We start from the raw sequence: 17,164 nt of genomic DNA, 5'->3' as shown, positions 1-17,164 counted from the left end.
AAAAAAAAAAAAGAGTGCTGCTACTAGATCAGTCAAAGCTCACTCTTTGTATTCCGAGCACATTTTGAAGTTACTCTGCGGAAAATGGGAAGAAGCAAAGACTGATTACTGGTGACATCAGTGACAGACTTCAACAACAGATGCTTATTTTCCTTCTCAATCCTTCTCTTTTCTGGGTTTCAGCAGTCCCATCTGTGACCCATTGCTGTAGTCATTTAGCATTCCGTTTGTGCGGGAACTGTGTTGGTCAAATTAGAGAGTCAAAACGGAGGACTGAGAACCAGCAAAATAGACTTAGGTTTTAAGTCAGGGTCATACACTGTTGTTGTCATCTTGTGTCCTGTCTTTGTTGACTTCAGGGCAGTGTGTGTGTCTGTAGAGGACACTGTAGCATTCTCAGTGCTGAGCACATGGAGAACCTGCTCAATATCCCACATTATTAAGTTGATTTCAAAGATAATTTGGGGAGAATATACTGCATAGTGTAATTTAAGTTTAATCACTTCAAGGGGAGATGGAAAGTTGCAAAATTATTGTAGGCTACAACAAAGCACCTTGTAACATTAAGAAAAGTGCCATCAAATTTAAGTTCATTAGTTTATAATAAAGGCAGATGGTCACTGTCTTTTTCTATAAAGTACAATGTCTCTGGACAACAGGCACGTGTTGAGAAAGACGTATTAGACTTAATGATTTATTAAATCAAGTTTGTGGGGTAGACTACAGAGAGAAAAAGCAGTATCAACAAATCTAAGCTGTAGGAGACACCAAGCGCTCAGACGTTTCCTTCACTATTAAATTGCACAGATCATGTTCTCATGTGACATGATCTGTTTCCAGTTTTGAGCATTTTTAACCTTTTCAACCTTCAACAAATCTGATTTCAGTCTGTAAAGACCCCTCCCAGTAAGCCGCATCAAAAGGCAATCCGCAGTTGTGTGTCATTAAAACTCTTTAAACTTTTAGATTGGCTGGGTGTAGCTTGGAGAGAGGCCAGAGAGCTCCTGTCGACGAGACAAATGAAACATCTTAATCAGAACTGACGGCCAAAAGCTGCTGAATTCATCACCGCTGTGGGACACTATGAAGAGCAGAATAGGCAGTTGATAGAGAATAAGACTTATAATTTCGTCCTGAGGGATACCTAGTGATGCTGTCCCCATTGTCCTAGATAGACACGAGTGGAATACTACAACGTGCGCTGAAGCAAGAACCGGATTCAATAGAAATAGCAATACACACTCCCACTGAGGGAAGTGAGCTCAGGCATGTCCTCATCACATCTTAAACAAAGTCGAAGTCAAAGAAAATTGGAACCTCATCAAAATTGATTCACTTTGGATTTCCTGAGCTTCTAGTCCTCAGCAGTTTGAGTTGGTTCCCCTTCAGTGTGTTTGCTGACTCTTGCGCGATTGCACGAGGCGTTTCCACCGTGCCTTGAGGTTTTGGGAGCTGAGCTGTGCGTCTGCAAGCATGCGCCTGAGACCTCGGCCTGAGCACAGTTTTACAGTTTCCACTTAACAAAGCACAACAGTGCATTCTCTTTAGGCACAATTTATGTGGATGATTACAACAGAAGCAAAAGCTTACCTCCTGAGGTTGTTGTAGGACATGTCGAGGTCTTCCAGTGTGAGCAAGAAGTCGTCAAAGGCCTGGACAGAGACTTTGACCAGCTGGTTGTTGTTGACGATCAGGTGTTGCAGATTGACCAAACCTGCGAGGTCTCTGGGTCCGAGTGTTGTCAAGCGATTACCTACACACACAAACAGCAATAATACCACATAGAGGTTTTGTGAGCTTGAGTCATCTATTTTACTAAATGGTTGTATCCAAGTAGTTTTAAGTCAGCGGGATTGTAGTTCTCTCAGAATAGGCTTACCGTCCAGATGCAGCGAGCGCAAACTCTCCAGGTCACCAAATGTCATTGGTCGGATCAGGTGGATGGTATTCCTCGACAGAGTCAAATCAACCAATCCGGTCATGTTGACAAAGTCAATCCCGCCCACTTCCGTGATGAAGTTGTCAGCCAGTCGCAGCTCCACGGTGCGGCGGTCAACGTGCGGGGGGACAAACAGGAGGCCCTTGTCGGCGCAGAGCGTGCTGAGCGACTCCGAAAGGTTTCGACACACGCAGTGGAAGGGACAGGCCGAGACCATGCCCCACGTCTCCCCTGCTCCAATCAGAGAAGGCAGCAGGCAGCATGTGACCAGAGTCAGCCAGTGAAACGCCTGGAAAGGGGCCAAGTCGGGACGGGTTCTCTTGGTGGCCCTCGGGCATGCGCAGTGGACGAGATGGGATGAGGAGGGCAAAGACGAGACGAAGAGAGGGGGGAGAAGAGAAAGAGAGAGGATGGATGGAGGGAAGAGGGAGGGGAAGGTGGTTCCTTCTGCCCTTTGTTCAAGGTGGAGGTGTGCGTTGGGCAGGTGCTTTTGTCTGCGGGGATTGAAGGGTGGGGGGACAGGCATGGTAGAATGCCTGGCGATCCACAGACCTGGAGGGAGAATGGGGATGAAAAAAAGAGACATGGGTTTTAGGTTTCCTTTTCAGAGATTGTTTCATAAGAGATGTCTGTAGTGTGTCTTTGTGTCTGATTTCCTGTCTTCCACCTACTCTGACTAGACAGAGCTGGAACAAGAGCCTGTTCTACAAACACCATAGTTGTGTGGGTTAAGGCCTCCTCTTAAATGAGTACCACTCTGCACTAATGCCCACTTGGTGCTTTATAGCATAAAAACCCATATTGAAAGAATGAGAAAGCCCTGCAACAAATACTGTCTTGCTTTGGCTCTTACATAAACACTTGCAAGTACACACCACCCAGTGGACCTCTTCACCACTACAGCTTATTGCCTAGCAACAACATCCCAAAAGACTGAACACAGCCAGTCCCCATAGTAACAAGTTACCTAAAAACCTTTAAGAGCGGATTAGACAAGTGTTATATCATCGGACCCTATACTTAAGACTATGGGTCAGAGAATCAAATTGGATTCCCAGGCTATCAGGGAGCACCAATCCCAATGTAGGTCTCATACATGGGTCCCATCGTAATCTTACACACGCAGCAGATCTCCCAGTAAGCATACACTTTGTGCGCAGGCACCCCTAAATACACCTATGCAATGGTAGGGTATAGAGATGAGTCACTGCCACTGATTGGCATGCATAATTGTAGTCATAGCAACTGTAACCTAGATACGGAGAGAGGGACAGGGAGTGTTGATAACAGTCAGCCACGGTAACTTGGGAGAGGAGAATGAGACGGTTTGTCAGAGACATCGTTGGAGAGACACAGGTGTATTTTTATGTGGAGCAAATCTGGAAACCTGTGCAGTGGAGCAGAGCCTTGGGCCTGGTGATTATATAGTGATATATAATGTATGCAACCTAATACTTTGAGTAACGGTAAGACATAACCGTATATCATGCTGACCTTACAGGTTGACTTATATTGCTGGCTCAATATTTTCCATTAGGTGCTAGCTTTGCTCTTTCTGCGTGAAACTAGAAGAGGGTTGACCATTTAGCTCCGATACTGAAGCAGCACTCCTCCCTACTACACGGTTTGCTTTGGTCTCCTTCCAAAATGTGAGTCAGACTACAGCTTCAGTCGAGATTAAGAAACCTATTGCTTGAAACGATACATTTGTCTCCTCCTCCTAAATGTTTTCACTCTCAAAGCGAACAAGAAGGAAGGAAATAAGCTGTATCTGTCTCAGATGATGGGAATACATTACTTATGGATTACTTTAGGCTCCAATGAATGGTAACATCACTTCCTGCATGCATTTCCTTTTGGAGCAGGATCTTTGGGCAGAGCATGAAAGTGATGGGCTGTTGGTTAAGAAGAGAAATGCAGTTTGATTTGATATGACAGGCAGAACAACAAGTCTCTGCCCAGTCATACTGGAGGACCTTTAACAGGCTACAATGACGGAAGTTGTTGTTGTTGGTTTTTACTATTTAACTCCTAATGCTTGAGTGGCACTTGGTCACTCCAGGGAGCTGTAACGACTAACCCGGAACTTGGTACCCTTTTTAAACAAAACTTAAAAGTATAACTCTAACACACTTGCAATTTGAAACAGTACCACAGATAGTTATTTCCTTATGTCTGATGTCATCTGTTTCAAAAACTGGCTTGCAGCCAGAGAGAGTAGGCAGGGAGGTGCCAACGTCACCAAGCCTTCAGTGACAGCCAGTCCCCAGGGCAGTCAACGTTGGAAGTCAACTGCTCCTGAACTCCCGTGGAGGCACGCATACTAAAATCCCAAAACGCCTTGAAAAAGTGAAATGGCGCTCTGCTGCAGTCCTATAAAGCCCTTACGTCGGGGGGTTGGAGGAGCGAGGCGCTTCAGTCCAGGCTCGACCAGCTTACCCAGGCGCTTCGCTAATGCTCGCTCCTCAGACAGCTTACATTACACCGCAGCTCGCTGAATGTCAATACTCTCACGCACTCTCCTGTTGCACACTCCTTTATTTGACCTTTATCATTCATTCAGCCTCCATTTCTTATCTTTTCCCCTCCTTTACTCTGTCTCTGCCCTGCTTTCACTCTCATAATAACTTCCTCTCAGCCTCTGTCTCATTTTCCTTTGCTCTCTCGTTAACTTTCACCTCTTCTCCTTGTGAAAGGCTTCACATCCTTTTCCTTTGTGTCATGTGCACACCTTAACCCTCCCCCCTACCTCTCCTCTTCTTCCTCTATTACTTGGGCTTGTTCTATGTTTTTTTTGCCATCCATCCCCTACCATTTGTCTCCCACTGCAGTGCTCTTCCTTGTGGTTTCCATCTCTTTCTACCCTGAGCCTCCATCCTTGCTCACCTTCCATCTTAGAACCCTTTCTGCCTCTGGCTGCTCTGTAAATTTGCCCATTTTCTTTAGGTCTTATTCCCTCTCTTTCTCTCTCTCTCTGTCTTGTCTGCCCTTGAGGCAACCTGAGCACGACAATGTTATCAGTCACCGCTCTACCCCACCACCTTCTCTCCTCCTTTTACCCCCTTCTCCACCTCCTCTGCCTGTCTTTTTGTCTTGTCTCTCTATTGCTTGCTGACTCTGCTGCCCTCTATGTCTCCTTGCCTCTTCTGCTTCTACTTTCAGTCACAAACTATGCACGCACGCACACATGCGCACCCCCCCCGCAGATCCTGCGTGCCACACATGATTTTGTCCTACCCTCTGCTGTGCTTTGCCTGTCTCAGAGACATGCTCCCTACTTGCTCTTCTTTTCCACTTCTCCCCCTCCTCTTCATCTTTTCCTTTATTGGAGAGCAGATCTCATTTGCAACTAGAGCAGTGCCGTGCCGTATTGGAGCTTTCTCTCTCACACACACACACACACACACACAGACACACACACACACACAGACACACACACACAGGTCAGGTGTAACGGATCTGTCTGCCTAGGGATCGATCTGACCCAGAGAGATGGATAGCACCCTGTCCCATTCATTTACACTCCTCCTCTTGCTCTTTCTTTCTCTCCTAACCGCATCATCCGTGGCTGTAGCGTTCCGGTCCTAATCATACGTGTAATTGATTTGTACAGGTATAAAGACTATTTGTTGGGGGGTCACTTTGTATACTGAGGCTTGGTCTCTTTACGTTCACTCATCAATTGCAGTAGTTTCTAATAAAATATAGTGGAAATGTTAAGCAATTATTTGGAATTGTGGATGCATAAAATGTGAATCAGCTTATTTTATGCACATATATTCAAAAGAATTCCACACCAATATCTAAAGCAGTATGTACCATCAAATATTACTTTTCCAATATGACAGCTTTTTAACCTCAGCCCAGTCAAAGCTTCTTGCAATATTTGTCTTTAATTTGAATTTATGGTATCTTCACTCATCAGGCATCAGGTTTATAAAATCTTAAAAATGCATGTTTTTATAATACAGAAAGGGACAATGTCTTCAGATTGCTTTTTTTTCCAATATTCAGTTTGCTATCATATAAAACCGAATATGTTTGCAAAAACTTTAGTCACTTACTCAATTATCTTGTTTTTATACTAGATAATGGACACTACATATCAGATTACCCATCACCTGATTCATTTCTGCTTTCTCAGACATTAATGGAACTGCACTAGTAGTCAAAAACAGTCTTTGCACATATGTATGTACACTGGTGTAGAGTATGGTAAATAGCCTTTTAATTCAGATTGTATCTTGCAAACGCTTTCTTTCCCTTATCTTTCCCTGCCTCTTTGGTTCGTTTCCTGTGCTGCTGCAACACTTGATTTTCCCCCTTGGGGATCAATAAAGTCTTATCTCACACACTGTACTGATTCAGCATACAGGTGCAGTACAGTATGTGTGAGTTGACCATCAGTTATGTGTGTGGGGGTGTGTGTGTGTGTCTGTGTGTGTTAATGTGACATTTTCCTGCACTTAGGAATCATTAAGTTATCTCGCCCTTAAGAGTTTGCTGCTGAATTTGCAATAAGTATAGCAATAAGACCAAAAACCCTTTACTTTTTGAAAAGAAAAGTGTAAAGAGTCAGGCAATGAAGATAGATGATAGAAAGACAACACACTGAGGAGAGCACACAAAGCCAACTTCAAAAGAGATCAGACAAAGAGGAAACGTGTGCATGTGTGTGTCCATAAAGTCCATGTGGATTTGGCTAGGTGTCTGTGTTTGCTCCTAGGCATGTGTGTACTGTACAAGTGTCCACATCCACGTAGTTTTTTTTCTTTTGTTATTTCTTTTGCTCCCTCTATTTTGAGAAACCTATGCTACAGTACCTTGTGTGAACCCTCAACCCTCCAGAGAGGAAGAAAACAGGCGGGTGGAGAGCCCAGAAAGGCTGCATGGAGTGAGAGAGAGAACATAAATGCTAAATGTGTCTGTGGAAGGAGCCAGTCAGTGTGTAGCCCCCTGTGTTGGAGCAAGACTCAACCAAAGCTCACTTCCAAAAGTTTCTGTTCAAACACCCACCACAGCCCCAGGAGCATGCTTCTTTTCATGAACCAAACCCACCTAAATAGGACACTGCTAAAAAAGCTTATGCATTTCTATAAACAGTGTTTTTCGGTGAACTGAACACAAACCCACGCAATTAAGAGAAGCTTCAGGCCCGACTTAAAAGCTCTAATGTGTCTGTTTGCAAGTATCTCTATTATTTCCACAAGGAAGACCTATTGCACTTAAAGGCTTATTTCCTTTTTTGGTCTCAGTCTTTAATTCTCTGTGGACTACTATAAATGCGAAGGCCTTAAATGCCATCCAGAACTGAAGTCTCTTTAAAATAAAAGGACTGCAGTCTCCTCACAGCGGGGCTCCCAACATAAAACAGGTCTTCTGAAATACTGCACTCAACTGATTCCTTCAAAACCTCTGTGTTGTTTTTTAGAGAAAAAAAGAGTGTGTTTGTCTCTCTCTCTGGTAAATGCCATCAGCCTGTAATGACTTAGGGAATGTTGCAGTGTTTATGAACATAGGGATTTGTATTAGCTCTTATCACTAGCGCAGTAATCCACAGATCTGATTGGGGGTGCAAAAAGGTGCATCACTTTGGTCAAAATCACTGCCAGCCAGTCACCACAGCATCATGGGAAGAGGTTAAAGTTGGACTAGTCAATATCCACAACGTTCCACTTCCGGGATTGCTCCGTTGCCGACGGAAATTCTGCCGGATTTCACTCATTTAGGCCGGATGTCTAAATCTGAGGACTATGGTTACCTGGTCCTGGATCTCTGCAGGGTAAATCCAGACAGCTAGCTAGACTATCTGTCCAATCTGAGGACTATGGTTACTAGCCAGACCCTCCTTTGCAGCACTGTGGAGGAGGGCTGGCCGTGCGAGACTAATGTGAGACTAGTGTTTGAGTCCTGGGAGTGGGAATGAATGGAATGTTGAGCTCGACAGTGTCATTTGACTACCAGTGCATTTTGCTGACGTGAGCTGTGCCGCTTTGTTCGATCTGAAAAAATACACACCAGCTCTACTGGCACAAAGGCAGCGATCGAATAGAGAGTTGAATACTTTCAATCACGCTAAGACTTCCAAGCATGCACTCTTACTCATAATCCAGGCCCTTGATAATAGGTGAGCACTTGCATACAGAAACAGCTGTGAGCATACCAAAACAGTCTTCCCACACAATCATAACTATAGGGAGGCCGACACATGCACAGACACACACACACACACACTACCTCAATCTCTCTCTCTCTCTCTCTCTCTCTCTCTCTCTCTCTCTCTCTCTCTCTCTCTCTCTAGGCAAGAAACAAAAGAACGCCCACATAGCCTCTTCGTGCGGCAGTCGTGTGTACTGTAAGCCCACTCATCCTTTTGATACTATCAGTCCTCTGTCGTATTCTGTCCTCTTTAGCCATCCTGAGTACAGAAAGCACGGGGAGAGGGGGACAACACATATTGAAACGGACGACAAAGGAGGGACGCAGAAAGCGGCTAACTGCATGAAATGCAGTGAGAGGGAGAGACAAAATGAGAAGAAAATGGGTGAAGAGTGCACAAGATGGTGGAGGTGGTGTCTGTGTGCGGAAGGGGAGGGGGAGTGTAAAATCGTAGAGAAATGAAAGGCAGTGCGAAGAGCTGAGAATGAGTGTAACAGAAGGAAGATGGAAAGAGGGATGAAGAGTCGCTGTGTATGAATGTGTGCCGTTAAGCGGATGGGCAGAGAAATATGTAAAGGCGATAAACGGGTGAAGGCCGCCATCCATCACTGTCGGAGAGAGGGATGAGGGAGGGGACAGCGGATTGGATTAGGGAAAGGGAGAGTTGTGTTAAAAGTGAGTTAGCAAGGCATCACCCACCATGGTGGTGGGAGATGCAGGAAGACAGCGGTGAGAGGGAGGCGAGGGCTGAAGAATGGGAGGGAGAAGGTGATGTGGTAAAGGATGAGAGGAGGGGGAGGAAAGAGGTCACAGGTCAGGAGAATGACAGTTAACCTGTACAGCAATAGCTGGGGATATTTAACATATTCATAATGGTCTAAAAATGTTTTATTTAACAATAAACTCTGATCGGAGGTCAGAAATTAAGAGTAATGCGTGTGATAATGAGAAGCTGTGTAGTTGAATTTAGATGTCCTCCCTGGCCCTTATTGAGACGTATGAAGATCAGGAGCTTTTCCACCCAGGTAGCAGGTAATCCTAGTCTTTTTGTTGAGTAACTAACCCTGCTTCTCAACAAATCTGCAAATGTCAGTCAGTAAGTGTGTGATGTGTTGTTCTTTTCCGATCTGTACAGGTATAGGGTACTTATGAAAAAAGCTGATAGAACCCCTTGCGGTAAATGGGAGGAGTGAAAGACGAGAAATGGGAGATCAGAGAGAAGAACTGAAGTGTATTCTCTTTAAAATAAAAGACTGCAGTCTCCTCACAGCAGGGCTTCCAAAATAATACTGGCCTTCTGAAATACTGCACTCAACTAATTCCTTCCAAACCTGTGTTGAGAGAGAGAAAACCTTGTGTGTGTGTGTGTGTGTGTGTGTGTGTGTGTGTGTGTGTGTGTGTGTGTGTGTGTGTGTGTGTGTGTGTGTGTGGGTGTGTGTGTGTGTGTGTGTGTGTGTGTGTGTGTGTGTGTGTGTGTGTGTGTCAGCATGTGTATAGCCATCTGTATGCACCATCCTCTCTGACTAAATCCTGTTGGAATCCATCCTATTTGGAAGCTTTTGATAATTGTTTCTATTCCTGGAACATTGCAAATTGTCAGATTTTTAAAATGTTTTGGTTTTTTACACCTTTGGAAAAATTCCACCCCTGCATCAGTTTAGGAATTAAATGCTTATGTAAAACACCTTGTTTTTGTCTCGCTGATGCACATTTCACAGCTCTCGTACAACAGCTGTACAAATTCCAGTTTTGGTGATTTTCTTCAGTCTGAAAATCAAACGTTTGTTCCTTATGTCCAGAATATTGACTTTTGGAGACACAAGTGTGTATTTTGAGGCTGAGTGAAATTGTGGCAGAGCGGTTTTGGCTACAGCACCTTATCTTAAGTAAGAAGTACTTAAAAGTATCTATAATCTTTTAACATGGCAACACTTCAGAGGCCACTCTGAGTTTGGAGTAAAAACATAATGATAATAATAATGGTGGAGGCTTTAAATTTCGGCTTTTTAAAGGCTGTCACACTTCTAGTCTAATCGAGTCTTTATGAACTTGGAAAACTTTGTTGAAAATCAATTTTTTGAAAGTCCAAAAAGTGTAGAAACCAATGTTACCTTTTGATGTATGGCCTGTTTAAGAGTGCCAGACCTCCTCTCTCTGATGTGTAGAAATGCAAGATTGCAAGAAGTGTCCTGAGAAAGCAGGAGGCCGAGTTAACACACTGCTCTGATTTACTACAGGCTGTGAACTGGTGAACCGTGAACACTTGTGCAATGGTGGACAGGAAACCCTCGCGCAGCGGACCGTGGCATTAAGCGGGCCTAGCTCCCGTCTGCCCTATGAGTGCTGGTGGTGCTTGATGCCACAGCTCACATCTTTGCCCCCAGTTGGCGGTTTTGTACCCCCTGGTCCCCCACCACCATTTGTTTTATATTATTTGGAGACTTGGGGGTCACTATTGCAGTAGAGCTGAGTAACTTAGGCGTGCCGTCGAGTAGTTCATCCATTTTGTTGCAAAAAGTATTCTTACCAATGGTGACCTCGTGAGCAGTAATTTCTCTTGCTGTTGTATTGTCATGAGTTGATATCTGATATTTAACTAGGCGCTAAATAGTTATTATCATCATTATGAAGGTAAAATAAGATTCATAAAAGACCTGAAAGTTCTATCTAACTGCTAAGAAAATAAGCTGGGCTTTTGCCTTTCTCAGAATCCCATTTCCCCCGTCTCAGCTCAGAAACTTGTCTTAGCAATGTCTGCAAGCGTGTTGTTATATCTGTGGCAGCCAATCTCCCACTCCTTGCTGAGGTTTTGTAATTTAGTTTCCTCCCTTTAGAAAGCCTGCATGACTGCACAGCTTGGGGATCAGATTTTCTGGGAGGTAAATTGAATTGGCAAACAGCGGAGGTGACAATGATTTTCTTTGGCACTTCATTGGCTCAGATCGTGCCAGCGAGCAGTCTTCACATGATCTGCTATGAATCTCTCATTTGAATTTGTAAGTATCCACTCTCTAGTCTTTCCCATCTTTAAGATGAGGATTGTATAGTACACTATATTTATATAAGTGTACTGGCAGAGGCTGGTGTTGAAGTGGTGGGCGTCAAGGTGGTGTACCTTGTGATGTCGCTCTCACTGCAGAGTTGGAGATCAGCATTATCTGTTTTGAAAGTCCCTCTGTAAACTGTATCAGTAGTTTCATTCTACACATCTGAGATGTGTAGAATGAAATGAGATGTGCACAGATGGATACAGTTGAGCAGCCAAAATGACAGGAACGTCTAAGCAAATGAGGGACGTAAAGTGCTGAAAAAGCTCTGGCAGCACTGTTCCGCTGCCGTTTTACTTTGAGGAGAGTCATTTTTCATTGGTGGTCATATTGGTGCCAGAGACGCGGCTCAGTACTGCTCTGTTTTGATGTTCCCTTACTCCAGATGGCAGTAGACCTGATTAAATTGCACAGTAACATGGTTTAAGATGGGGGCTGATTAAAAACTATAATTAATAACTGACAGTCTTTGTGTTTGCCACATGCTCATCTTTTGATGCTGATTCCATATTGGGTCTGAATGCGATGAGGAAATGAATGGTGTATGGATTGGATTCCTCTATATAAATGATATATTTTCTTTTTAAAACAACTATAATCTGTTTGTTCAACAATGTATCAGATGAAATGTGAAAGGGGTTGCTGTCGGGTAGGGGTAATTGGCGCCTGATTCTGTAGCTCCCCTCATCTTTTTAGAGCTTTTATAGCGAGTTTCAGCTCGTTGTTTTGCACCATTTTGAGCCCCAGCAGGCTGCTGTGAAGCTCAGCAGCAACCAGGACTCAACTGCTCTGGTTTTCTTTGGTGGGGTGCAAACGTTCCACCAAAACAAGTTGAGACCATTTTGCAAAGCCACCATCTCTGCATCTGGAACTTGGTAACGCCCAAGACAGTTGGATTGTGTGTGGAGCTAGAGCTGGCAATGCAAGACTGCAGTAGCAGCTAAGGAGCTCGACCTTTCGCCCACGAGTTGGGAGAGGTATTACAGCATTATTATAGCAGGTTATTATAGATTTGTGGGGACTACTGTAGTCAGACCTCAAAGGAAACCACTATGGTCTTGATCCCATTCGTGTCAGCCCCACCTGTAAGAGTTTGGAGTCGTCCCACTGCGTCAGCATGTTTTCAACTGTGTCTGATTTGTAAAATGAATGCTGCTTACATTTTGTAATGATGTTCCCGTTAGTGCCATAGCCTGTGGTTTTGGGCCTAATTCCAAACCCACTTATCTATTTGAGTTTGGTCTCATTCGATATTCTTATGCAGTTTAAGGGTTTAGGATTTGTCAGTTGTATGTGAAGGGGGGTCGTTGTGCGCATTGGTGCTTGCAGTCATCAACGGGTCACCCTAGAGAAACTCTTTTAATTTAAACTCCTTCAGTTTCTAATTTTAATATTCTCCACACAACTGCACATTCTCAGTCTCAAACGTGCACACACTTAGTTCTGCTTACACCCACAAATTTGCCTTTGCATGATACGCATTGTCACGAGTGTTGCCGACGACTGACCTGCCACTCACCCTGAAAATAATGCGCCTGCAGTTTTCTCTGTGCCTCTCCTCCTCTGTTCATCCCTTCTCATCCCTCCTTGATCTTCCTCTCTCTCTTTCTCACTCAACCTTTCTGTCCCTACATCATTTCTTTCTATCCTTGTGATTCTCATTTCTCTCCTCGCACTCTCTCAATTGCATTTTTGTCCCTTTTCATTCTCCCATATCAGCGTTTTCCTGCAACCGTGCCCGATTCTCAGTGCGCTTGCATGCACCTGTGTATGTTTACATAGCGGGGGCTAATCAACACAAAAATTGCAATCCACCACAAACACCGGTTGAATAAGCGACACATAAACACAGCACTTCTGAGCTGTCAACATCTCCCGCCCAATCAGAACCCCTGCGGTGTCAGTTACAGGGACCCTGATTGGCTGGCACCAGTAAGCAGCGTGACAAAAAGTGTTTGTGTGTGTGTGCGTGAGTATGTATGTTATGTATGTAATGTATGTATGTAATGTATGAATGTATGTGCAAGTTGCAGTGTGATGATTCAGCAGGGCTCCTAGCTTTCTAAGGGCCAATCCTGAGCAGCAGAACAATCATCCAATCAGCACTCTGCATCCAGCGCAGTGGGTCAATGACATGCCAACCAGGCCTTTGAATCACAGTGATGGATGTATTGATTAATGCCCCCCCCCCTTCCCACACACACACACACACACACACACACTCTCTCTCTCTCTATGTATTGCTCTTTTGTTTATCCCTCTTTTTCTCCCCTACTATGACCCAGAGGGATGGAGGGGTGGCGAGGGATGAGAGGTGGTGTGTGGATCGTAATAATTCCCAGTGTTAACTTGGTTGAGGCCTGTTTTTACCAGGCATGTTTGATCACAGAGGCTACCTTCACTTCATAAAGAATCCCAAACTGCATTGTAACCCTCCACAAAGAGTTTCTTCCCCTGATGTGAGACACTAATAAAAGCGAAACAACACTGCTGCAATGAGCCTGCGGGGGAAACGGGCTTCTTTTGAGTGTTATTACTGCTTCTCACATTCTAATGCTTAGCAGGGCTGATAGAGGCAGGACTGCTCCGCGCTTCGCTGTCAGACCTGCACTACGCTGTATGGGTTCCTGATTTTTCTTCTGCCAGTCATCCCCCCCCCGAAATTCTGCTTCATGATTCACTTGAGCATCTACAACCTGCTGCATCTGCTGAGCGTAGTTGTAATGCCGACAAACACCTAACAGAAGTGGGATTTGGATGCTGCATGCGGCTGTGGGAGAGGTGTTGCCACCATCTTTATAAACCGAGGGATTGAACCGTCAAATGTTCAGAAACTGTTAAAAGTTTATACACACTGTCAAACTTAAATCTATGAAACCAATCGATCGTAGAGGAGTAATAACTTAATATCAGCTATTGGACTGACACATTAATTAACCCATTTTACCTGTCAGTGTGGAACATAATATTGGTAATTCTCTAATGATTTTCGGACATTTTATCAACATAGAAATATCATCAACTGATGAATTAATAATGAACTCTGTGTGATGAATGCCACCCATCTGCTCCTCCATCGAGGTGAAAATAAAGCTCAACGGCTTGGATAGGACACACAGCCTTTCTGATGGGGTGTGTGTGTGTGTGTGTGTGTGTGTGTGTGTGTGTGTGTGTGTGTGTGTGTGTGTGTGTGTGTGTGTGTGTGTGTGTGTGTGTGTGTGTGTGTGTGTGTGTGTGTGTGTGTGTGTGTGTGTGTGTGTGTGAAGACAAGCGCTCCACCTCCAGAGGTTGGTTTTCACTATGCAGGATTAGCAAGTTAGCCAGATAACTTTTAAAATACTGCATAGCTGAGTAACAATTGTAAAACAAATATTCAAAGTAGTTTTGTAGATCTCTATCGGTATTACCAAGAGCATGGAATAATCCTTTACAGATACGTGGATAATCCTGACGTGTGAAATTCCCTGCAAGAGGGGTCTTTAAGTCCTTGTCGGGTATTGGTGTTTCTAAACCTGCTGATACCTCCACCTGCATCTCTCGCCTCATCCCTTCATCATGCTCTCTTTCATCCCACGTTTCCCACTTGTCCCACCCCCCACTCCGCTAATCCCCCATAGTCGCCACACACACTTGGCGCTCCACCATTTCTAACTCCTTCCCCAAAACCATCCCTCCGTCTGTCTCCAGCGGTTGCCGTGGTTACGGTTTGTTCTGCTCATCAGGCGCATGCTGTGACTAAACAGGCTGTCAACAGTTTAATTACTCATCCTCTCATCCCTTCATCTTTCCATACTTCTGTACTACGTGTTTGCTTGCCTCTCCCACCTCTTAGTCACTCCCCTCTTTATCTCTCCCTTCATCATTTTCTCATCCTTTTAACATTCAGTCACATTAGTTTCATTCATTCCTTCATCCATCATCCATCTTTTTCCTCCCCCTCAGTGTGCCAGTGCTTTTTTACTGTGGTTTTCTTTTTCCGACATTGTTATTCCTCTATTCCCTTATCCCCAGCCCTTCTTATCATCCACCTCTAAAGTGTCATCACTGCTTTTCATTCTTCATTACTCAGTCTCTCCCCCTCCTCTGAGTGTTCCTCCCTATCTTAAACAGCCAGTCTTGTAATTACTCCTCTTTCATCACGCTATCGTCCCATACCTCTCTGTCCATCATCTACCATTTGGTTCCTTAGCTGTTGACAGTGGGCTGACATCTTTGATCCTCCTTCTCTTCCATAACAGCCCAGTGTCTCTCTCTCTCTCTCTCTCTCACCCTTCTTTAACTATTCATCCATCAAGTGCCACCTTCCTGACATTGAGCGTGTCTCCCTTTTTTCAGGTTTTTTACGAGTCTTCCACTTCTTGCCTTGATTGAAAGCTTGTTGGATCAGAACGGTGTGTCATTCATCATCGTCTCTGATGTCTTTTCATGTGTCCGTCTTCCTCTGTTTCAAGTAATTGTCCTTAATCCCTGCAGCGATTGGACTTGGTGGATCACTATTTTTTGAACACGTCATCAGTCTTTTCTTTCATCTTCTTCCTTTTTACTCTTTTTAAAGACCATTTTTTTGGACATTTTAAGCCTTTATTTTTAACAGGACAGCTGAAGACATGAAGGGGGACAGAGGAGAATGACGTGCAGCAAAGGGCCGCTGTAAACCTCTGTATATGGGCGCCCGCTTTACCAACTGAGGGCACCCTTTGCTTTTGAGTTTTTATTCCTGAATTGACCGTTTCCAAAACCCTTCCCTCGAACAGCCAATGGCCAATCATGTCTTAGCAACCGTAACTAGGTGAAGCAGGTCTGACAAGCTTAGTATATTGAAGCTGTGTGCATGGGTGCAAGATTGTAGCTTAATTTCATTAGTGAGTCGGAGAGATTTTCGATATGTAGCTGAGAGACAGAAGATCAAAGTGTTTTCCTGACCGGTACAGGATACCACCAGGCGGGCAGTTACGACACGCCAGATGTTGTTTTTTAACTTTTCAAAAATACAAGCGCAGGAGTGTAAAGAATGGACTAGAATAACTGCATTTGGGCCAATATACAGAAGATATCCGTGCAATGGAACAGACTTCTCCTCCTGAGCGCCGGGTCCGATCAGCAACTTGAGATGTGAGAGTAAAAAGCTTTTAGCAGCTTATTTGGGGTTCCCCTTTTCATGCAGCCTGCATATGATCATTCTACCTCCTGAAATTATGTTTAAAGACACAATGATGACGTATGAAATAAACAAAACCAAAAAAAAGTTGAGACAACCTCTCTGTGAATGAATATGTGCAGATAAATCAATTAAAAAGCCAAATCATCCTCAGACAAGAGCTTGCATTTTAGCCAATGCGCTCCTCCTCTTTTGCTCTTCAGACTTTTTTACCTGCATGCAACCAAAGCCTGCTCAATTCGATTGGTCAAAACCATTCAGACCACAGAAGGAAACCTGTCCTGCTCTAACGGATGTGGGGCGTCTGAAATAGATTTACGTTGGCCAACACATTGGTCTGTCCTCATCCTTAATGCCTTTCTCTTAAGTTAAAAAATGGGAACCCTAGACTCTAATCTAGTCATCCTCGAGTCTTGCTTGTCAGCTGGAGAGAGATGTGGACCAACTCAAGGAGCTAACGTTAGCTTCCAGTAAGACGTTTGTTAGCAGCAGCTGATAAATTCTGCCTGTGACAGCTAGAAATGACAAGCCTGATTTGTATCCCTCTGTCAGAAATCAAGGAGCCGCTATTTAAAGAACTAAGAATTCCCATGGTTCCAACTGGCTGACTGTGAGCTGCATATGTGTTGAAGCTTGACAGGCGTAGCCACAGTGCAGGAGGGAGGGGGACTAGCAAACTGTCAATTCATTGATCTGCAATTTCTTTTACTCTCTCTCAATAAGTGGTCCATTGCCTGCCTTTTTTCCCCTGGTCCTTCATTCACTTGCCAGTCTGCTCATGTTGGCAGCCTCCACTCCATCTGTTCATGCGTCTCCCTAACTGGAGCCTCCGAACGGCAGACACCCGGGGTGAGCCTGCAC

The 17,164-nt window shown here is 44.4% G+C and overlaps 2 protein-coding genes across 2 annotated transcripts in view; one reads left to right on the top strand and one right to left on the bottom strand.

The window, feature by feature from the left end:
* pcxb (pyruvate carboxylase b) overlaps window positions 1-17,164 on the top strand; it is a 280,578-nt gene that overhangs the window by 167,245 nt on the left and 96,169 nt on the right. The gene's annotated exons all lie outside the window — the stretch shown is intronic.
* Window positions 1-17,164, bottom strand: part of LOC116686552 (leucine-rich repeat and fibronectin type-III domain-containing protein 4) — a 37,940-nt gene that overhangs the window by 16,838 nt on the left and 3,938 nt on the right. Inside the window, exons 3-4 of the mRNA XM_032511563.1 lie at window positions 1,880-2,491; window positions 1,591-1,753 (exon numbers count right to left, since the gene is read on the bottom strand). Of these exons, the coding sequence (XP_032367454.1) occupies window positions 1,591-1,753; window positions 1,880-2,465 (749 nt within the window). The 5' untranslated portion in view covers window positions 2,466-2,491. The remainder of the gene's footprint in view (window positions 1-1,590; window positions 1,754-1,879; window positions 2,492-17,164) is intronic.

This window comes from Etheostoma spectabile, unplaced genomic scaffold (assembly GCF_008692095.1).
Source record: "Etheostoma spectabile isolate EspeVRDwgs_2016 unplaced genomic scaffold, UIUC_Espe_1.0 scaffold394, whole genome shotgun sequence".
NCBI lineage: Eukaryota > Metazoa > Chordata > Actinopteri > Perciformes > Percidae > Etheostoma > Etheostoma spectabile.
Note: the sequence above shows the minus strand (reverse complement) of the source record. Positions and strands in the feature narration are given on the sequence as shown.